Raw genomic sequence first — 23,574 nt, forward strand, 5'->3', positions numbered from 1 at the left:
ATAATGAAATGATCTAAAAGTAAAACAGCCAAACGGTAAAATAAAAAGAAAATTTCAATTTGTGTGTGTTTGAAGTGTTGTGATGCACAGCGGCGACAACGACGTAGTCGACACCAAAGAAAACATAAATGGCCTATTAAAGAAAGTTAAATTTAGTTGAGAATTTTATTCGATTAATATATTCGCGAAGCAGCAGCCGTCGTATGTGCATGGTTTATTTTTGGCATGACACAAATTTGAGCAGAAAGAAGGGCAACAATAAAAAATGTGAAAAATATAAAGAAAACGAATAATTTTATAAAGTGATGATAACTAAAGAATTTTCATTTACTTTTAATTTACTTTCGCGAGGTCATTACAGATGCACTTAAAGAAGAAGAAAACTGTGATTTTAACGCATCTCTGTGTGTATGTGCGTGTGTGAAAGTAAAAATACCAAACAATAGGAATAACTAGAACTGAGGAAATCTCAGAAAATCTGCCTTGATTCGATTTTTGGCAAGCGAAACGACAAACGCATTAAATAACAAATAAATAAAATAAAAAAGTATCACATAGAATTAAAACCAAACAATAACCAACCAACCTAGCCAACCAGCAGACGCACAAACATACACACACCCAACAGCTGAGTTGACTGCTGCCAATAAACCAAAAAAATATTAAAAATAACACACGCGCTGCGATTGTCGCTGTCAAAAATGACCGAAAAAGAAAAACAGCACAAAAACAAATGTGTCCCACCGACAACAGCAATGAAAACGACAACAACAACAACATTTGCAATAACAGAAAATTTGGATTTATTTTTTCTTTCACTACATAATCATTTCAGAACAAAATAGCACCCTACACAAAGCATTTTGAAGTAGGATAGAAATAGTATTGACTTATGTCTGGTTGTGTACCGTTTATAACAATATCATTTCTTCCTGTAGAAGACCTTACTTCCTGAGATCCCTAGTATTGTGAGATAACCTCTCAGAACAGTTTGAAAACAACATATTTTTTCAGGGGATTATCAGTAGATCCCTAGATATGAGCCTCCTCAGTTCCAAAAAATAGCATTGATACTTATTACAACCATAGGATACCGCCCGATTTCTCTTCTGTCACCAGCAGCCAAGGTTTTAGAGTCTCTATTGCTTCCGTCACTGAAACAGCATTTCGTTCTTGCTCCCCACCAGCACGGTTTCAGGGAATCATATAGCACGACGGCTTTGCAAGAAATTACTTCCAAGATTGCGAATGGCCTCAATCTGCGACGATCACCTGAACGGACCGTTGTGGCAGCTTTAGATCTGTCCAAGGCGTTTGATATGGTCGATTATTCCGAGCTGATATCCGACACCACAAATTCCACCCTTCGGAAGGGTAGGGTAAGGGGTAAAGATAATAGGTTGTACAAAGTTTCGTTAAAATCGGATAGTTTGCATATTATTATAAAATTCATTTTTAGGACAATTTCTACCATTTTGTGGGGGAGGCACCAAAAGGAGTGGACCGATATTCCACATCTTCGAACTTAAACTAAGTATGAAAGAAATATTAAGATGTGCAAAGTTTTGGTGAAATCGATTATTCCCTTCGAGAATTATCGAGACAGACGGACGGACGAACATGTGTAAGTCGACTCCAAATTTTGTGAAACGGATTGGTCCAAAGAAACATGGGTCTAAAACCAATATTTCGATGAGGCACATTTTCGCCGTATCAAGTGTATATACCCTCATTAGCCAAAAGACTGAGGGTATAAACAATCTTGTGTGGAGGGTATAAAAAATTCGGCTGGTCCAAACAAACCACGTTAATTCCTTGTCTTATATTTCAAAGGACGACTACTGCCGTGTAATCGTCCATAAATTTTTGACCCAAAAAAAAGAGGATGTGTTTAGCGGAATGAGAGGTCGGATAGTCCCCAACTTCAATCGTCCGCAAATTGCCCGGAGGGTACTACAGTATAATCATCATACTATGCTGATTGGAAAAATGGGAACAATCTGTCAATTCGTATAAAATATACAAACCTTAAAATCTTGTCGATCACTAGTATTTGGGGGATCAAACTGGTAGCAATACGACGCAAAATGCGTACCTACCTACGATATTGGAAAATAGACTTATAATAGTCCCACAGATATAACATCACTTTGGCGAACATCATGTTTTACCTTACACGACTTATTGTTCTGGCATTCCAGGTACAAGTGACTGGTGATGGAAGTGAAATTAGTCCTGTTCACTGCACGTGTCTTGAGGTGGTTGTCGGCACATTGAAAACTGTGTTTACGATTTATTTAGAAAATTTTTAATATAGGCCCAGTTCTTGAAGGTCCATTCTTGATGTCCTATCAACATATTGTACTCAAAATTCCACCTTAAGCTCAGCCGATTATGAAACATATGAATTTGAGGCAAACTGTGACCAAAATATATGTAACTCTGAACTCCCCCATACGTTTTTGTTGATATCTACGAAATGTGAATTTCTAAAATGTGTTCAATAGAGTCAGGATATCCGAATAGTTCTGATCCCTTCCATGTCCAAATGGATTAAATAAATTCGTGTAGTATATTGCCCAAGACGACTAATATGAATTTTCAGCAGCAGAAGCATTTTTTGTGGTTGTTTTCATTCTTTTTTCTGGGTCATCATCATAATCAAGTGAAAAGCAAAAGTGTCGAAAAATTGTTTTTCGTTGGTTGATTGGTCGGCGGTGTACAACAGCTCTAAAAATATTTTCTTTCGTTCGTTTCTCTTACAGAAAAACTTGTTTTTCTATTCACAAAATAAACCAAAAACAAAAAGAAATTTGTTAATAAACTATAAATAATTTAGTAAATACCCAAACAGAAGAAGAGGAGAACATATGAGAAACATCAAAACGACGACGACAACGAAGGCAAAACATCAAAATAAATGAAGACAAAAACAAATACATCAATGACAAGATAAAGTGACTTAACAACAACTGTGGTCCATCATATTGTAGATAGGAACAAGGAACAAAAAGAGTAGTACCATTAAACAAGGGAACACAAAAGTAAACAACTGAAGGCGATACGCGCCGCCATAGCCTTGAATTGATACCGACCTTTAGAGAAATTTTCTTTTTTCCATATCCATCCACCACCTCCTGCTTCCTTCCTTCCATTGTAACCACATAGTGTTTCACTACACTCCAAAACACACAATTAATGGATGACGAGCTGGAGGATAAAGTTTTCTATCAAACCTACGTTTCACACATGAAGATATTATCGAAATTTGCAGTGGGCTTTTCGTCCCTTAACTCACCATTGGCATATTTCTGGAAATTGTGTCGTCTCTATGTTTTTCGCCCGGAGGTGATATTCTGTGGTGTACTCTTATTTTTTTTACTTATCTATTTACAAGCTGTCGATACATGGTCACGTGGCCTACTGGGACGTATACAGGCGACATTAAGCGGTCGTCAAAAATCGAATCGTCTAAAATTGCTGGAAGCCTCAGGCCAAGGTGATCATCAGTCATGGGAAGCAATACGCAGTCAGAGTTCAGCATATGCGATATTGGGACGAAGACCACGCATGGAAGATCGGTGAGTAAAATGAATGTATATGGAACTATATATTTTATAAATATATTATTTATTTAAAGAAACATGTGCAGGGTAAAATAGTAGAGTAACTTCGTGTAATGTGGACCACCATTTTTTTTTATATTGTGGGCGTAGCAACGGTAAAAAATAAAAACAAATTGTTTTCACAACATAGTAGATTTGTTGGCTAAATATATTCCAGGTCAAATAATATTTATATTTGTCTATAAAAATGTTATTGCATTATATTTCCAAAAACTCAAAACTGCGGATAAAAATAACTTGGCTGGTAATGTGGACCAGTATATGTGGGTAATGAGGATCAGTAAGTTAAAGGTAGGTTGTGGATTGGTTGTGATAAATTTTAGTTTATTGCACTTTTGGGTAACAATGAATGCGAAAATATATGGGTTTATGTTTTGGAATAGTCCCCATTTAAGGGTACCGCCCCATTTGCGGTATTTTGAAGGTCCTTGCTTCATTTACAACCGAAGAACCTGTAATTTTGCATATCGAGTTTTCAGAGGATGGAATACCTACTCGCATATTAAATGCGCCCATGTTTCGAATTCGTCCTCATAAAAAGGTCCAAATTTTTATAGTGGTCCACATTACCCGACATTGAATATTTTTATTTAAAAATAATTATCGGCTTTAAAAATGACTAAAAATTTAAGAATCACCGATTGTAATTACAGATAAACGTATATTTTTGTTAAAGAAAACAAGAAAACCACATAACTTCTTTATATTCGAGAAAAACAAAGTGTTAGACTATTTTGCAAAAACGTTCGACTATTGTGCTAAAAAAATTTCAAATCACACTTTTACAATCAGAGCTACATTATTTTGCAATTATTTATTAAAAACCATGTTTGATGTTTGTTTTCACTAATTAGGAAAATATTTATCAAGGCGGCATTGACATATTTCAAGCATTTTCTTAAATATGGGGGGGTGGTCCGCATTAGACGCCTGGTCCACATTACCCGAAGTTACTCTAAAAATAATATAGTAAAATATACTGGTGACTGTCCTTATTGAGAATTATTAGAACAATGAACTAGAGCAATAATCAAGCATCCATGTAAAGTTAAGGAATAATTTCGGGTATCTTTAGAACTTGAACAATATTTAATATTTCTCATATAGAAATAATTAATTTTATAAGTCACTAGAAGATAAAAAAATGACTTTTTGAGCTGATAGAGGACTTCAGTAACTGAACTGTAAAGGTCTTCGATTATGGACCAAGTCACTTTCGATTTATGCATGTCCGTCCGTCTGTCCGTGTTAAATTGTAAATAAAGTACATGTCGCATTTATGATCAGAATTGAATGAAATATGACACAGCTCATTTTTGTGGCCCAAGGACGAACCTTATTGAAATTCGGATAAATCGATTCAGATTAACATATAGCTCCCATATATAGTTTCATCCGATTTTATGAAAACGGTGCACAAAAGTTGGGCCGATTGGCACAAAAATTTCCACAGCATACTGAATTAGGTCCAGATTGATCTATGCAAAGTTATATTGAAATCGGTTCAGATTTACATATTGCTCCCATATATATTTTCGTCCGATTTTATGTAAATGGTGCACCATAGACTCAAAGTTGTGCCGATTGGGACAAAATTTTGCACAACGTTTTAAATTAGGTCCATATTTATGTATGCGAAGTTTTGTTGAAATCGGTTGAGATTCACATATAGCTCCCATATATATTTTCGTCCGATTTTAAGTAAATTTTGCACCAAGAACCCAACATATGCACATCGTACTGAAGTTAGTATAGCCTAACGTATTGCAAGTTTGCAAAAATGCAAACATAGCCCAAATATATTTTCGACCGACTTTATTTTAATTGGGTTCCAAATAATCAACAGGTGTTCGATTGGAATTTCGCCACATGAAAAATTTCGTATAGTTTGCAGAATGATAATTTTATGGATTGATCTATGACAGTTCACGATTTATATAAAGATCACATATTTTAGTTCATCTAATTTCATGTCAACAGTCCTTCAAACATGCGACGTCTGTTAGGCTGCATCTGTTGTTTATACCCATAGTGGTGAAGGGTATCATATAGTCGGCCCATCCGTCTTTACTATTTTCCTTACTAGTTTTTACACCTTGGAAATGTAAGATTATCAGCTATATATGAGAATGAATGGAATGCTCGATTAAGAAGTCCGAACTCTGTAGGTATAGTGATATATCAGGAAATATATAAGGTCAAACTTTTCAGTATTTCACGTCCAACCGTCAACATAGAGAACATTACTACAGGGAGGACGTTGTGTAGCTCTAACTCGACAATTTGGAGAATTATGCTTATTATTGAACTAAAAAAAATCGTAAAGCTCTCTTTAACGTGAGTACATGAGGAATTATTTATTCAAGCCTTTTTCTGAGATTCAGATAAATCTATTGTTAGGTTAAAGATTTTGGAGTAGAAGATGTATAGTGGTTTTTGGAACCAATCTTGACCTTGTGGCTAGGTTCCCATTCATGAAAAAATAAATAAATTGAAATTGAAAGTTCTCCACGTTAACTTTTTTTTCCAAAATACCCTGACTTTGTTCAAGTTGCTTTTGTCAGACCCTATTTGATATTATTACTTAAAAAAAACATTGCCCCTTTATTTTCATTTTGTTGTTGCATGCCACCACCACACACATTTATAATAGTTATTACAAAAAGTGAAATGCAAATATTTATTTTTAATATCTAGTATAATATCGATTTTTGTTGTTGTTGTTGTTTTGTGTACATGTTTTTGTATATATTGGTACATTTACGCTATACTAAATAGCGATTGTTGCAGTAGCAACAAATTAAACTATTTTTAGCTTTTAGGAGAGCGCGGCGCTATGCGTTTCGAGTGGTGGTGTGTGGCACTCACAATTGCTAATGCACCCAACAGAAGAGTATATAAAAGTGGTATTTTACTTTTTCTGCTCAATCTCATCTATGAAAGATTCGCTACAGATTAACGATACCATTGCCTGCTTGGTTTGGGTGTTGGGTGGGGTAGTATATATTGGTGGTGGTGGTGGGGTTGTTGTCTTATGATGCAAGAAGACATTAAGAAACCAATGATGCCATCAAATTACACGAATACAATTTGTCAGTTTAGCAGTTTGAATTTTGTTGCGGTTATAGTTTCGTTTCTCTCCGTTTCGGTTTCATTTTTTTTTTCTTTCAATTTCTGTTTATAGTAGTTTTTGCGGTTAAGGAAGATTATTTGATTCACAAAACATGATGACGATATACATAGAGATGGCGTTGTGTTCAAATCACTTTTACATTTTACATCTTCTATTAAATCTTAAAAAAAAATGATTAGTTATTCTCTGCGGTTTTCTCTCACCACTAAAACGACATATTTATTAATAAGTCATGTGAGTTGGCACTTTAATAGAAATGACTGTGAAAAAAAAAGAACTTACCCAATATTAGAATTTGATTTTTTCTATTCTTTTGGTGAAATATATAAGTGTGGGGTATAAATAACTATTATATGCAATGAATAAGTAATTTCTATTACTATTCTCTTAATGACATAACGAATTAGTGAAACGTGTAATTGGCTTTGCACAATAAACATTTTATTATCCACTTTCTATTCACATTGTATTTGTATTATACAAGGGTCTGCATAGGTGACATTCGGTTTTTTTTATTGAATTGAGTTTGAGTTCAGAGAATTTAGCTAAGTGTTAGGATTCGAAGGTTGTAGAACCATATAACAATTTTTCACACCGAGCAGATAATATGAACCAACAAAATTAAACGAAATCGCAAATTTTAATCATTTTTACATTTCCAGTTGCATTTCCCATCAGAAGGAACTGAAAGTTTGTATTCAATTTATTTCCTGAACTTTTTGAATGTAGATCCATATGTTGACAAAACCCCAATATAATGGTTTCGCCTAATGAAGAAATTTACAAAACTTCTTTGCAAAAAGATCAATACGAGTACAGACTTTGACATATTCCCCACATAAAGGTCACGTACCATTTTCGGTATGTTGAGGTCTTTAAGTGAATATTCGACCTGAGTGTGTTTAATTTGTTATTTCATTTCCACAGAGGATAAATAACTCGTGACAGACAATCCCGATGACTTCTCGTAAGCATTGAGTTTTCGACAATTGCTCATACGAAAACCGGAGGTCTTCTGCTTTTCGACTAACCTCTGCATGTGTTCCAACTCCAAAAGAGAAGGTGGGAACCAAGTAGAGGTTACGAAGCCGCACGTGCTCTCATCTACTGGTACAACCGCAAGATTGCTATCCTCCTTTAACTATTTTATCCATTAACTCTTTATTTCCACAATGTAAGGCTTTTATCCCCATATAAAGGGTAATCCTGTAACCTGTCCTGTACCGTGTTCCGGAATGAGTTTTATTAGAATTGTACTGTAGCATTTGAGACTGAAGGTTCCAAGGCAACCAAAATTGTTTCAGTCGAAGATTTTTTTATGTTTTTTATACCCTTCACCACACTGTGGTAAAGTGTATTATGTCTTTGTGCATATGCTTGTAGCAGACAAAAGGAAACGAGATAGGCCCATGATTCCTTTTGAGAATATTCATAGAATCACTTTCTGAATCGATTTATGCATATCCGTCCGTCGGTTGATAAATTAGTTAAATTGTAAACAAAGTACAGGTCGCATTTATCAACCGATTTGGATGACATTTGACACAGCTCATTTATTTGGCCCAAGACGAACCCTATTGAAATTAGGAGAAATCGGTTCAGATTTAGGTATATCTTCCATATACATTTTCGTCCGATTTAATGTAAATGTGCACCAAAGTCCCTATATATCTTTCGATATGCACGAAATTTGGCACAGCGTATTGAATTAAGTCTTAAATAATGTGTGTTAAGTTTCGTGAAAATCGGTTCAGATTTAGATATATCTGCCACATATATATTTTCGTCCGATTTAATGTGAATGGTAAACCACAGTCCCTATATATCTTTCGATTTGCACGAAATTTGGTATAGATTATTTAATTAAATCTAGATTCAGAATTAGATATAGCTCCCATATATATTTTCGTCAGATTTAAGGTAAATGGTGCGTCAAAGTCCCTAAATGTCTTTCGATTTGGGTAAATGTCTGGCTTTTTTATTAAGGACGGTATGTCGACCATGGTATAAACTCCTTACCATGGCGAGGCTTTGGTAACTAAACCTAATACTGTTTATTAAATTTTGTTTCGATCTGGCAACTCCTTCATATAGAAACAGGTTTTCAAAAAGTCGCATCGTCAATTTGTTTACAATGAAAACACGCATTTCTAATTTTTTGTAAAAATTGCGGATGCATCTTTTTTGAACACCTGTTTCTATATGAAGAAGTTGCCAGATCGAAACAATATTTAATATGTGTTCATAACAGAGACGGAAATTTCCAAAACACTTAACTTTTATCTGTTTAAACCGCGCTTTTTGTGCTAGGCTAAGAACTTTCCGAATTGCCCTCGTACATTCTCTATTTGAGTGGTGCCTTGTAAATTAAATTACTTTTTGGACTCCAATTCCCATGTCTAATAGCATTCTGGCTATCGTTTTTTTGTTAAAATTTATGTTTTCATCATGCCTGACCCAAAACCGAATTTGTCAAGGTTTTCTTATATTAGATTCCAATATTTTGGGCTCTGGTAGAAAAGTAAATGAAGAATTTCATTTACTTTCATTTAGTTTTGCATTGTAATTGCATTTTTGTTACCAATTTTATTAGTATTCAAAGAAAAAGTCACGAAGAATTTGAAACTCAGTTTTTAATTCACTAATATTACAAATCCATTTTATTAAATTGATGACATTGGCGTTATTCAACACTGGATAATTTGTTGATTAGGTGGTGTGCATATAATCTTATCGTGAGAAACCATAAAACAATGACTTTTTTATAATATGAAAAAAAAAATAAAATCCATAGTTCATATTGACAACCAAATGGCGGAATTTTTTTCATTTTGGGTTTTTTTGTTTCAGCTCCCCTTAAAGAGTTTATTATAAATATTTCTTTATTGTAGTCAAACATTTTGTCTATTCTATTCATTTGAACTGATAAGAGAAAATGTTGAACTCTAATAGAATTTCTATTATCAAATAATTTATTGACATTGAATGTCATTTCCTCATCTTAATAAAAAAATACATTGTTTCTTCAGAGTCTAGACACTTGGTGATAGATTATGAAATAAAATGATAAAGATAATTTTGTTATTGACCTTTTTATGCAGATATTTTTATTTTAATATTGCTTTGAAGGGTTATTATACATAGGTGAGGATTAAAAGTTGTAAGACAATTTTGCAATATGCCAATTCCCCCAAATATTATTTAAAATTGCATCAAATTGAACAATGACTAGCTACTATCATTTCCAAATTAGGTACTAATCTGTGTAGATTGTGTTTTATCAAGTGTCTCAATTGAAAAAAAAAACATGACCCATTCTATATTTAGCATTAGTTTAATTAAAAATGTTATACCTCCACTCTATAACAATAATACCCTTCAAAATAAATCAAAATTCCATCAATTTAATGGTATTCCACTTAAATATTTAATTCCAAAATTAAGCCATCACAACAATTTCCGATGACATTAATTGATAACAGAAATATTTCGCCAGTCTTTACTACCATCGACAAAACAAAAACGCAAAACTATTAGATAGATAATACTAGTTGGGGTAAAGGTGGACTGTGGACTATGAGTGTTCTAATTAAAATGCCTAACAGGCATTTTTGGGGTTTTTACCAAAATATTAATCAATGTCGTAATTAAAATATTAATATTTTATTCACTTTCAAGAAGAAGCAAAGGACAAAAGGATAAATGTAAAAATAAGCATTATAATTATTAATTGGAATTCTTATTACAGACTGTGTAGCAAGGCGATAAGTGTAATACCTAAAGGGAGAAGAATGCATTTCATAAAGTTATTTTTGATTCGAAGGGCATCAGGTTGTACAAAAAGCGCGGATATATGCGATGTTAATGTGATTAATGAATCTTTTGTATATCCTATAGCAAGTTATGAACCTTTTGATGCAGATGCCCTTTTTTATACTGCTGACTGTCATTCTTTTCGGCGCAATAATAAACCCGCATTGTTAGAGGCTCTTTTTAAGGTCAAATCTAGGTCTGTTGGGATTGATGGATTGTCGAAGGTTGAAATCAAGAAACAGCTGCTGAAATTCGATCATATTAAAATAAAGGTTGTAGCCTATGCCGATGATGTAGTCTTGCTGGTTGGCGGAAAATTTCTAATGAGAATTTCAGATATTATGGAGAGCGCCCTTTCAACACTCTCCAACTGGGCACACGCCAAAGGTGATGGTGTAAACCCCACTAAGACAGAATTGGTGCTCTTCACTAGGAAACGTAAGATTCCTTCCTAACCCTTTCTAAAAAAGCAAAATTCCTTAGTACAATCCTTGACCGCAAATTAACGTGGAATAGGAATAGTGAGGAACGCTCAAAGGACTGATAGCACTCTAATCTTGCAAGAACTCCATAGGAAAGAGCTTGGGACTAAGACCAGAGATGTATGCGACGGTCGTTCTCCCCATTTTTACATACGATCGCCTTGTATGGTGGCAGGGGGTCAACAAAAAGATACTGCTGACAAAATTAAATTCAGTACATCTATCGTCTTCGATCCTGACTACCGGAGCGCTAAGAAGTACACCACAGGAAGCCTTGAATGCGATCTTGGATCTCCAACCACTAGACATTCTGATTAAATTCCAGACTACCTGATGTGCCCTGAGGCTCCGAGATACGGTTGCCTGTAAATCGCTCAACTACGCTAGCATCCTCAACATAACGCCAGGTTGTGATTTCTTGAGAAGAAATACTCACATTAGTGATTATGTTCCCTCTCATAGAAACTTTAATGACATCAGCGTAGAGTTTCATAGTAGGGAATCCTGAAATAGTGGCTCCTTACCTCTGCCAGGTCTGTCATTTTTCACAGACGGACCAAAGATGGAGGAAGGCACTGGTGCAGGCGTTCACTGTAGGGAATTAGAAATATACAACTCATAGAAATCGTTGCAATCACGAAACCGACCGTTTGAATTCTCTCGCCGAAGATATAAGAGAGATCAAAATCATTGTGTGGATCATAACAGGTCACAGCAGGATTATATTTTCTCAAACACGAATCGATTTATGCATGTCCGTTGATGTTAAATTGAAAACAAAGTACAGGTCTCATTTATCATTCGATTTGGATGCAATTTGACGCAGCTGATTTATTTGGCCCAAGGACGAACCCTATTGAAATTGGGAAAATTTATATATAGCTCCCATATATTTTCGTCCGATTAAATATAAATGGTGCAGAAAAGTCTCTATATATCTTACGATTTGCACGAAATTTGGCATAGCGTACTGATTTAAGCCAAGAATGATGTGTGTTAAGTTTCGTGAAAATTGGTTCAGATGTAGATATTGCTCCCATATATAATTTCGTGCGATTTAAGGTAAATGGTGCGCCAAAGTCCCTAAGTATCTTTTGATTATCACGAAATTTGGCATATCCTACTGAATAAGGCCTAGAATGACGTACGTGAAGGTTTCTGAAAATCGGTTCAGATTTAGATATAGCTCCCGTTTATATTTTCGTCCGAGTTAAGGTAAATGGTGCACCAAAGTCCCTATATATCGTTCGATTTGCACGAAATTTGACATAGTGTTCTGAATTTAGCCTAGAATGATGTGTGTTAAGTTTCGTGATTATCGGTTCAGATTTAGATATAGCTGCCATATAAATTTTCGTCCGATTTAATAGAAATGGTGAGCTAAAGTCCCTAAGTATCTTTCGATTTGCAAGAAATTTGGCATGGCGTACTAAATTAAGTCTAGAATGATGTGTGCTAAGTTTCGTGAATATCGGTTCAGATTTAGATATAGCTGTCATATAAATTTTCGTCCGATTTAAGGTAATTGGTGCGCCAAAGTCTAAATATCTTCCGACATGCACGAAATTTGGCATAGCTTACTGAATGAAGTCTAGAGTGATGTGCGTACTTAATTTTATTTAATAATTACATTAATTTTATTTAATTCCATAGATGCACCATTAAAATTCCCTTCCGAATATGTCCGAAAAATTCATGAATGAATAAAAAAATTCAGTCGCAGTTAAAAAAATTCCAAAACGAAAATCAATGGAATTCTTTTGAAACGTAAATAAATAAATGCTGGATCATATTTACAAAGGTCACACACACAATACATCATAATAAATAATTTATTGCTATTTCAAGAAGTTCAGTTTTTGTTTTCTTCTTTATTATCAATTTGACTAGAAATTGATAGATATTTGAATCGATTCGTTTTTGTTTATTATTGTTATTAGTGAGGCAGGCAATCAGTCAGCCAGCCACGACAAACTGCTGCGCTTTAATGTATCTGTTTTTTGTTTGGTTGTTTGGTGCAGATTTTTCTTCAAATGGACTAAATTCATTTGTCGTCATTGTTTTTGCGTTGTTCTTTTTTGTTGTTGTTGATTAAATTGTAGCCGTCCAGGCAGCAGTGATTTATTATGGATGTGTTCCTATGGCAATTGCTCGTGATTATGATGCTTATTACTCTTGTTGTTGTTGCTATTATTATTTGTTCCATTTTCAAATAATTTTAAATGCGCCTCCTTTTTTCCTTAACTGAAATTAATTTTCATTTGTCGACTAAAAGAAAAACTTTTGACATTTTTCCATTTGGAGGCGCAATGTGTGTTGGGCCGTCCAACTCACAATGGATTTGTGGGGGTTAATAAGCGCCATTGCATACATACCATACATATATGCCGCAAAAATATAAAATAATTTTTTTGAGAATAAACATATGAATAATAATCGCCCTCCAAAACAAACAAGACCATAGCCAAGAAAATTTATTTGTTTCTTTAATACAATTTTTATCTACATTAATTTATTAATACATTCAATTTTTATTTTTGTTTTTTTCTTTCGGACTACTTGCAGTTTTATTTTGGAAGAGAATATCAACAACAATACAGGCATTTCATTCTTTGCCGTATTTGATGGACATGGCGGTGAATTTGCCGCCGATTTTGCCAAAGACATTTTGGTTAAGAATATCTACAACAAAGTTATAGAAACAACAAAACTATTGAATGCCCAAAAATTAGAACAGAAACATTTGTCAGCCGCAAATGCCGCCGACGTGGACAAGGATTATGTGGAATACGATGCCAGTCCGTATTTAAAACGTAGGGCCAGCCGCAATGATGGTGGTGACAATAAAGAAAATGAACCAATAGTTAGACGTCGTGATAGTTTACGAAAAACAACGAGGTAAGTGGAAAAATTTAATTTTTAAATAAACATTATACAATTTTTATACCATTAGCCTTATGGCTAATGAGGGTATATACACTTTGATACGGCAAAAAAATGAACCTCATCGAAATATCGGTTTTATTAGACCCCATGTTTCTTGGGACCAAATTCATTGCAGACAATTTGAAGTCGATTTAGAAATGACCGCCCGTCTGTATGACCGGCCAGTTGGCGCTCGAAGGGAGTAACGTATTTCATCCAAACATTGCACATCGCAATATTTCTTTAAAAAAATATGTTTCAGGTGCCTCCCGCACAAAAAAATCAAAATGTTGCTAAAAAATATTTTTGTAACAACATTATATCTATACCAAGCCTGTATATTGTTGGAAGGTGGGACTTATCAGCGCATTCCTTCTAGTATTTCTTCAAAAAAAAACTAAGTTTCAAATTTTATAAAATCAATAGTAAGCGAATGGAATGTCCGAATTGATACAAACTTTACACATCCTAATATTTTTACCAATCCTACATAAAGTTGGAATATGGGATCTATAGGTGCACCCTTCTGGTACCTCCCCAACAAAGTGTCAAATTTTGAAAACAATTTTAATTCATAATCAAAAAAATGGAAAGTCCGATGTGATCAAAGCTTCGGAAGTCGTAATATTATTACCAAACATTGATCATGTCCGAAGATTAGACCAATCGGTCCCCTCCTTCTGGTACCTCCCCAACAGAGTGTCAAAATTTTGAAATTTTGTTAATTCAATACCAAGCGAATATAATGTATCGCATCGTAATATTTTTACCAAAATTAAATCATGTCCGAAAATGACACCCATCGGCCCACACCTTCTACGATCATTAAAATACAACCATACACATCGTAATATTTTTACCAAACCTTGATCGAGTACGAAGATAAGACCCACTTCCTCAAAAGTGTGAACACTTCCTCAAAAAGTGTGAACATTTTGAAAATTTGTTAATTCAATACCAAACATGTCCGAGTTGACCCAAACTTTACACATCGTAACATATTTAGCCATCCTGGATCAAGATGGGATTCATCGGCCCCTCCTTTTAGTATCTCCTCCACAAAGTGTCAACATTTTGAAAATTTGTCAATTTAATATCAAACGAATGGAATATCAGCTTTCATCCAAACTTTGCAAGTCCTAATATTGTCACCTATACTAAATCATGTCCGAAGTTGGGATCCATAGTAACATTCCGGTAACTCCCTCACCAACAGTTAAACATATATTTGTATAGTGCCACTTCTTCTGACACCTCTCCACAAATGGTCAAATTTTTGAAAAATCCATATACGTTATATAAAGCGATTAATAAATCCATTGTGTATTCATTCCGTAGAATTCCGCAAACCATAGGTTGAGGGGTTTAAATGATGTACGATTGTCTTTAAAAGACTTCGGCGATTTCCTATTCTGTTAACGAAAATTTTTTTTCAACCATCCATCGTTTAACATCCTGGCAGCCGCTGATGGCCAGGCCTGAAAAATATGATAGATACAAAAGAAATCCTATGCCACTGACTTGGGACTTGGTGCTTCGACTTCACAAAGTTTGATTCACACACATGTTATATTTCATATGTAACCGCGATTTTGGAAAGTTATTAATATTCCCAGTAGTTTATAAAGTACCTTAGACTTTCCTTCCAATTTCAGTTTTTAGTCTCACAAATTAACACAACTCTTAAGTTCGTTGGGTAATCCAATTGGTTTAAACCTCAGAGTTTATGGAATCTTTCTATATGACATAGATCAGACTTCTTAGAGCTCGAAGGCCTTTTGGAGGATTATATGTAATTCCCTGACACAGTCGTCTTCAAAGAAGTTATTTTATCTCTTCCGCAGACCACGCTAAGTCCTTATTCATTCACATAACCTCAATCCTGCTAGGATGTTACATGTGACTCGTTGAAAAATAATTCGATTTGGAGGGCAATTGTTTGCCTACTAGTCCTACATCTGAACCCCTGAGTAAGATGTATTTATATTCACTCCATCGAAGATATTCGATGCTTTAAAAATACACCTCACAATTAACCCGAATAGTTCTGTAATTATTTTTTTTTTCGAATTTTGGGACGAAACTTTCAGCGTCTCTAGAATGTGGGTCATTGTATTCAAAAATTTGATTTGTATCCTTTTTTCTTATCAGGATAATCGACAGGATCCACTTTTGGCCTGTGACCAGATGTTCACAGTAGCACTGCTCGGGTACAGGTTTTTAGATGATTTATTGATCGTCTTATGAGTGTGACCATATGGTCACACTAGCACAGCTCGGGATAAGGTTGTATCACCAGACTCCACACTTTTTAACCTTTAATAGAATCGCAGTCCATTCATGTTATTGCATATGAGGTTCTCGGTAAGACTTGAGTCGTACTAACTTACCCCTCGTTAATTAGGCTTAGCTGATAAACCCGATAGGCTCATGCATCCCGTTCTTCAGGGATAAACAACTTCTGTTAAATATTGATCAATTTCCTCCATATAAAAGTATCGCTCTATTTTATATATTTTCATGATCCCCTATACGTAATTCCCAACCGAAGGGAATCTCAACTAATTTTCAATTGTAATTCAAACAGCATTATCCATTAAAATGTCAATATTCTTGTTATCAGTAAATTGGCATATTGCATCACACAGTGAAAAGCTAGGAATTTTAAACTGAAACGTTAGTAATAATTAACATAAAGGGATTGAATGGTGGTGGTGGGGTTGTATCACAATTTTTCAAATGACATGAGATAACAACTTAAACCTCCCTCAGTTGACTGCGACAATTAGAAAACAATGATTTACATGAAAACTATTTCAATAACAATGTGTTTTTCTATTCAAATGTAAATACAAAATATAAATATGGCTTTTTTACTAATCCTCATAATTTCTCTTGCATTTCCCCTCTTTAACACACAGTGTAAATGATGATTGCACATCTCGCAAAACGACTGGCGATAAAAAAGACCCATCCGATGTTTTCACCATGCAATTGAATTCTCTGTTGCGCGGTGTCGGCGGAAGCACTAAGAATAGCTTTTTCAACAACAATAACAAAGACTCGAATTTAGGTGAAGATGCTGGTGGTGGTCCACCACAACAATTTGATGCCAGTTGTTATGTGGAAAATGGCAAAATTAATTTTGGTAAATTAATAACAGACGAAGTTTTGGCAGCCGATCATAAATTGGTGGAGGCCGCTAAGAAAACGGTAAGTTAACATAAATACATACACATTTTGAAATGTATTTTAAATAATTAGAATACAATCGGGTTCTCTTTCAGACAAATATTGCCGGTACCACAGCTTTAATAGCCATCATACATGGCAGTCGTTTAATAGTGGCCAATGTTGGTGATTCCCGTGGTGTTATGTGTAATGCCCGAGGTGTGGCCATACCATTGTCATTTGATCATAAACCGCAACAGGTAAGTGTCAGCACATAAAAAGAAAGCCAATATTTGTGTCTATCCCAAAAAAATTAATGTAACCCATTATTACTATGGACGTTACATCGATCTAAACTCTACTTCAACTTCAACAGGATAAAATGTTCAAATCCTAGCCGCTAATCTGACTATTAAAGCATTTAAAATGGCTACATTTGAGTACCATCGCCCACATATATGGGATAAATCCGATGATTTTAGGTATTTTGAAATTCATAACAACTTTTTTAACCGAAGTGCCTTTAAATTAAAATTTCAAAATATAGTTTTCCAGAAATTGTCTGGAACATTTAAAAATGCATACCGGTTATTTATTTGTGTTTTTATTGACAAATGACAAAAGTTGATACAAGATTTCATGGAATAAAAAGTCGCAGGGTATTCAAAACATTCTCCTGTGGACAGATGCCAAAGCCGTATACAAATTTCCTTTAAATGAATTGTTATCGAAAAACCTACTTTCTGACAAAAGTACTTCCAACTATTGTCAGAAAGTATGTTTTTTCATAATCATGTCTCATGTCTCGTGCAGACATATGATTCCAATTTGTATACCCCTCACCACACTGTGGTACAGGGTATTATGTCTTTGTGCATATGTTTGTAATAGGCAAAAGGAAACGAGTTAGGCACATGGTTCCTTTTGAGACTATGCATATAATCACTTTCTGAGTATATATATATTCGTCCGATTTTAATTAAGTTGGTCCCCAAAGTCCCTAAATCTTTCGATTTGCACGAAATGTGGCATATGTTACTGAATTAGGTTCAGAATGATACGTGCTAAGTTTCGTGAAAATCGGTTCAAATATAGATATAGCTCCCATATATATTTTCGTCCAATTTTATGTAAATAGTGACCAAAGTCCCTATATTTCATTCGAATTTCATGAAATTTGGCATAACGTACTGATTTAAGGTATAGTCATTAGGAGGATTTGATTTCCCGTTTTATGTCATCCCTAGTTCTAAGTAAGGCGAAATAATTCCAATCTGAAATATATTTTGTGTCACCAGTATATCTTTATCGGTAATATAACCCCTATGAAATCTGAACTTTGACTCTTCCAGACATAATCCGAAGATATTAGCCATAAAACTCGCATAACCCAGTTCTACAGTTTACCCATTTGAATATTTTTTATTAATATCCGGATAATCGATGACGTCCCAGAAGAAGTTCTTGGAACTTCTCAAAAAAATCGTTTTTATAATTTTTTTTTTTCATTTCATATTTTTTCTAGGTAAGAGAACGCAAACGCATTCACGATGCCGGTGGTTTTATAGCCTTCAGAGGTGTGTGGCGTGTAGCTGGCATTTTGGCAACATCACGGGCCCTGGGTGATTATCCCTTAAAAGACAAAAATCTAGTCATAGCTAATCCTGATATTTTAACTTTCGACTTAAATGATCATAAGTAAGTAACACACAAGATCGAAATATGATATTTCATTTAAAAAAATCTCAATTTTTATTTTAGACCCTCATTTCTGATTTTGGCATCGGATGGTCTATGGGACACATTTACCAATGAGGAGGCATGCTCATACATCAAAGAACACCTTCATGAACCAGATTTCGGAGCGAAATCATTAGCTCTACAATCGTATAATCGTGGTTCCGTTGACAATATTACTGTGCTAGTGATAATCTTTAAGAATGGCATGTACCGAATTGGTTCCTCGTCATCATCATCATCATCGTCGTCTGCAACACAAAACAACAAAGCAGCTTCGTCGTCGGCATCAGCAGCTGCAAGTCAAGTAGTAAATAAGCATCTAAATGAACCCAACGCGAAATCTGCAGCATCACTTATTGGCAATACCAATTTAAATCGTTCAAATAGTGGTCGTGCGAAATAGTTATAATTATTGAACGAGACATCCTTTCGAGCCGTAGTAGCAGAAGAAGAAGAGTCAATGGACACAGACAGCTAGCTAGCTTTATACGTTTTTTTCTTATTCTGTATATAAATACAAAAACAAAACAATAACAAACAAATAAATCAAAAATTGATTGATTATAAAGTGCCCAAAGAATAACAAGAAAAAAACAAACAATTAACCAAATAAGTTTTTGTAAACGCTGAGCATTTTACTTTTAATTAACTTTTTTTGGTTAAAGACAACAATACCAACTGATTGAATGATTTTTTTAATTACTACATGCCACCACCACCGCTCTTCCTTTCTCTCCCACTTTATTACTACTATACGCTATCTATATATATGTATCGTTTATGTATACGTCTCGAAACACACAAACAACAAACCCACACCCGCCTTATTATTGGAGCAATCACAGCAATGTTTGTTCAACTATTCTCATTTTAAATGTTTCTAATTTATTGCCCTTTTTTGTTTTTGTTGATTGATTGCGAGAGATATCCGTTCGTAATTGATCTATCGTTTTAATTCATATTTATTTAAAATTTTTGTTTTAGTCGCGCGCTCACTCACGCACTTTTCTTGTTTTTAGAATTTTAATTTAAATAATTCATTTTGTTTTTGGTATACTTCATTTTTGTTTATTTACATTATAATTAAATTGTCTAATTATGTTCGATCACGTTTTTTAAGTGGAGAAGACTATTTGATTTCCATTGTTTTTTTTTTTCTTTTGTTTTTAAATTGAAAATACAAAAAAATAATAATACAAATCAAGTAAATCAAACAAACAAACGAAAATATACTATTAAAAATATTGATTATTTATTATTAATAATATTAAATGTTAATGTCTTGTTTTTTTAATTTATGATTAATGGGAATGGATTTTGAGGGTAAAAGTGAAGATATGGTAAAAGACAAAAATGTGTAGATTTGTATGGTAAGGTGGCGAGATTTTGAAAATAAAAAAATATTTTTAATAAAAATAATAGCACATTTTAAGAAAAAATTTAATCATTTCTAAAAATCCTGAAAATACCTTTTCTAAATATTTCACATAGAGTTTTGAATTAAAAAATCTGTTTTAGTAGCCCAATATTCCACCTATGCCCAGAGGAATTGTTAAGTCCACAACTGATTTATTTATTTTTTTTCCTTTACTGAAAATATTAAACCAAAATTTAATTCTCAACTTTCTTCAAATTAAAATAATTTTCATAGTTCTTCTGAATGTAAAATTAAAATGTTTATTGACATGTGAACTACACAATCTTCCCTAACCAATTTTGAAAGTTTCATCCAAATATCCCAATTCATTAAAAAGTTTAAGCCATTTGAAATCGACCTTGTGTCGAAATATAGCGGCTACACGATTCTGTTTGCCTAGTACACATGTGAGAAAATCAAGTAATTCCACATGGCACAAAAACCGAAGAATGCAGCTAACTAACAGTGTTGCCATATCGCTTCAATAGTGTTTGTAATATTAGTTTATAAATTATGAGCATACTTTTAGGCGCTACATTAAAACCTGTGGCGTTTAGATTTTCCCTATATTTCCATCAAAGTTGTGCGCCTGAAAGTATGCTAATAATTTTTCAGCTTGTATCAAGAAAACTCACGCATAATTTAAATCGATCTGGCAACGTTGCTGCATTCGACTTTTTTTGTGAATTGCAGGTTCTTAATTTTTCTCATTTGAGGTACTAGGCAAACAGAATCGTGTAGCCGCTATATTTTGACACAACGTCAACTTTAAAGGGCTATAACTTGGTAATAAATTGCGGTATTTGGATAAAATTTTCAATATATCCAAATAATGAAATTAGGGGAATGGTTGGAGTTTTTATGTGTATCAAGAACTAAGACATAATTACTTTTTTTTGAGATAAATGATCGAATGATCGAATTCGTCCATGACAAATGTCGCTTACAACCCAACGCAATGGCGGTTATAAACATAAATCGTGGATCTGCTTAAGTTAATTGTGAATAAACACAATACCACACACACATATTTTTTCCTTAAAAAAATTACCTATTTTATTAAATATCTTAAAATATAAAAAAGATTACAGTAAATACTTGTTTGTTCTTCATAATCAATCAATAAAAATTTGGAAACAAACTCTATCTTCACAATGAGAAAGTAAATAATAAACGGATATTTACATTTTTTGCTTGTTATTTATTTGTTTATATAATAAACAAATCAGCGCTCAAGAAATTCTTAATATACACTTTTCTTTCTAATGTATAATATTTCATTCTTCTTCTGTTTTTGCTGCTGCTCTTCTTCATCTTGGTTGTGGAGAATATAAAAAATGTGTATACGAGACATGCATGCATATGTGTTACAGCAAATAGCTTCTTAATGAGCAGAGACAGAGACTTGCCAGACACGGATGGTGTTGTCGGAGTAACCGGCGAACAAGGTTTGACCATCGGTGGACCAGGCCAAGGACAAACATTGGGGTGCGTCAGCCTTGGAACCGCTGGAGACGATGTCGGGGCGGAGTTCTTCGACGGTCTTCTTGCAGGCCAAATCCCAGATCTTGATGGATGGACCGTAGGCAACGCACAACCAGTAACGGTTGGGGGAGAAGCACAAGGCATTGATGATGTCGTTGTGTTCCAAGGTGTACAAGTTCTTGCCGTCATTCAAGTCCCACAAGAGAGCCTTGGAGTCCTTGCCACCAGAGGTGCAGAGGGAACCATCAGGAGAAACGGTGACGGTGTTCAAGTAGCCGTTGTGGCCGTGGTGGTTGTTCTTCAACTTGCAGTTAGCCAAGTTCCAGACCTTGACGGTGCGATCCCAACCGCAGGAAACAATGATGGGGTTGGAGTGGTTGGGGGAGAAACGGACGCAGGATACCCAATCGGTGTGGCCATCTTCTTGGATGGTGAATTTGCATTCAGCCAAAGTGTTCCACAACTTGATGGTCTTGTCGCGGGAGCCAGAGACGATTTGACGATTGTCAGCAGAGAAGGCAACAGACAAAACATCCTGTAAAATGAAAAGGCAATCAATTAGTTGTTTGTTTTCAAACAATGAAAATATAATTTTGAGAAAATAAAAATGAAAACCATTCCACATAAATCAAAAATGATATATTTTTTTTTAAATTTCGTTTTTTTTCTGATTTATAAAAACTTACGTTAGATTATCGCTCTCAGTACATGGATTTACGTGCAGAGAGTGATGCTTGTGTGCAGAGACGTGTGTAGAGATGACCATTCTTCTCTTTTTTCGTTCTCAACCAGAAATTCTGCCCCGCATGGGCGACACATTTTTATATATTTTTCGGAATGGTGCCTTTCATTTATTTCAATTTAATGCAACTATCTAACCTAACAACTATCAGGCAAACTCTTGGCAACCAATTCCATATTTCCTAACAATTCAAAGAAACTCAATCTAGGCCCTAATACCTAGCATTTTTTCCAAAATCAAATTTCATATGAAACAAAGTTTCCCCACCTTGGTGTGATCTTCGAAACGGCGAGTGGTTTTGCCAGCGGCCAAATCCCACAAGCGCAAGGTCTTGTCCCAGGAACCGGACAAAGCGTAGTTACCATCGGAGGACAAAACGACGTCACTGATGAAGTGAGAGTGACCATACAAACGCTTTTGGGGGAAACCGTAGTTTTCCTCATCACGGGTCAACTTCCAGACAATCAAGGTCTTGTCTAAAAATAGAAATAAAATTCATTTAATCATTATATTTTTATTGAAGGATTGCAACGATATTTATGGATAATTATGTGTGTACATAACCTAACTTTTTCGGCTTAAGTATGAAATGCTAGAAACCGTATACATACCACGAGAAGCTGAGATGATGGTATCGGGATCCTTGGGGTTGGTGGCAATTTGGGTTACCCATCCATTGTGCCCATAAAGGGTACCGCGTAATTGCAAAGTCTCAGACATATCCTATTAAAAATTTATTTGCGGAGCGCAAGCAGACGTCCAACCTCGGTAAAAGGTTTCGTGAAAAAGAAGGAAGTCGAGACACAGAGTTGTAATCAACAACATTGACAACTTTCTTTTGACGTGTACGCGTATTTAAATGCCGACGTATGACGCACCATTGGGCGCATCACATCAAAATGAAATAAAAGGTACGTTTAGACTTCTAAATAGAGTACCTTTAAAACTAGTTTTAAAAACAAATTTGATTTGTCATACACATTTCACTGGTGTCATTATTTTGGCATGGTATAATAATAGAAGGTAACAGCAAGTGTTGT

The 23,574-nt window shown here is 34.7% G+C and overlaps 2 protein-coding genes across 2 annotated transcripts; one reads left to right on the top strand and one right to left on the bottom strand.

The window, feature by feature from the left end:
* The first annotated feature begins 3,195 nt into the window (after positions 1–3,195).
* LOC133334063 (protein phosphatase 1L) lies at positions 3,196–19,293 on the top strand. Its single transcript, XM_061542362.1, has 6 exons — positions 3,196–3,581; positions 13,620–13,952; positions 16,901–17,192; positions 17,267–17,410; positions 18,676–18,848; positions 18,912–19,293. The coding sequence occupies exons 1-6, from the start codon at positions 3,199–3,201 to the stop codon at positions 19,291–19,293; spliced, it is 1,707 nt and encodes a 568-aa protein (XP_061398346.1). The 5' UTR covers positions 3,196–3,198.
* A 2,338-nt stretch (positions 19,294–21,631) lies between these two features.
* On the bottom strand, positions 21,632–23,338 carry LOC133334066 (small ribosomal subunit protein RACK1). The gene is made up of 3 exons (XM_061542365.1): positions 23,146–23,338; positions 22,802–23,010; positions 21,632–22,327 (listed from the first exon to the last, which is right to left on the bottom strand). The coding sequence occupies exons 1-3, from the start codon at positions 23,252–23,254 to the stop codon at positions 21,692–21,694; spliced, it is 954 nt and encodes a 317-aa protein (XP_061398349.1). The 5' UTR covers positions 23,255–23,338; the 3' UTR covers positions 21,632–21,691.
* Between the last annotated feature and the right edge of the window lie 236 nt (positions 23,339–23,574).

Source organism: Musca vetustissima, unplaced genomic scaffold (assembly GCF_032173495.1).
Source record: "Musca vetustissima isolate MV318-11 ecotype Yass unplaced genomic scaffold, APGP_CSIRO_Mvet_v1 utg122064, whole genome shotgun sequence".
NCBI classification, from domain to species: Eukaryota; Metazoa; Arthropoda; class Insecta; order Diptera; family Muscidae; genus Musca; species Musca vetustissima.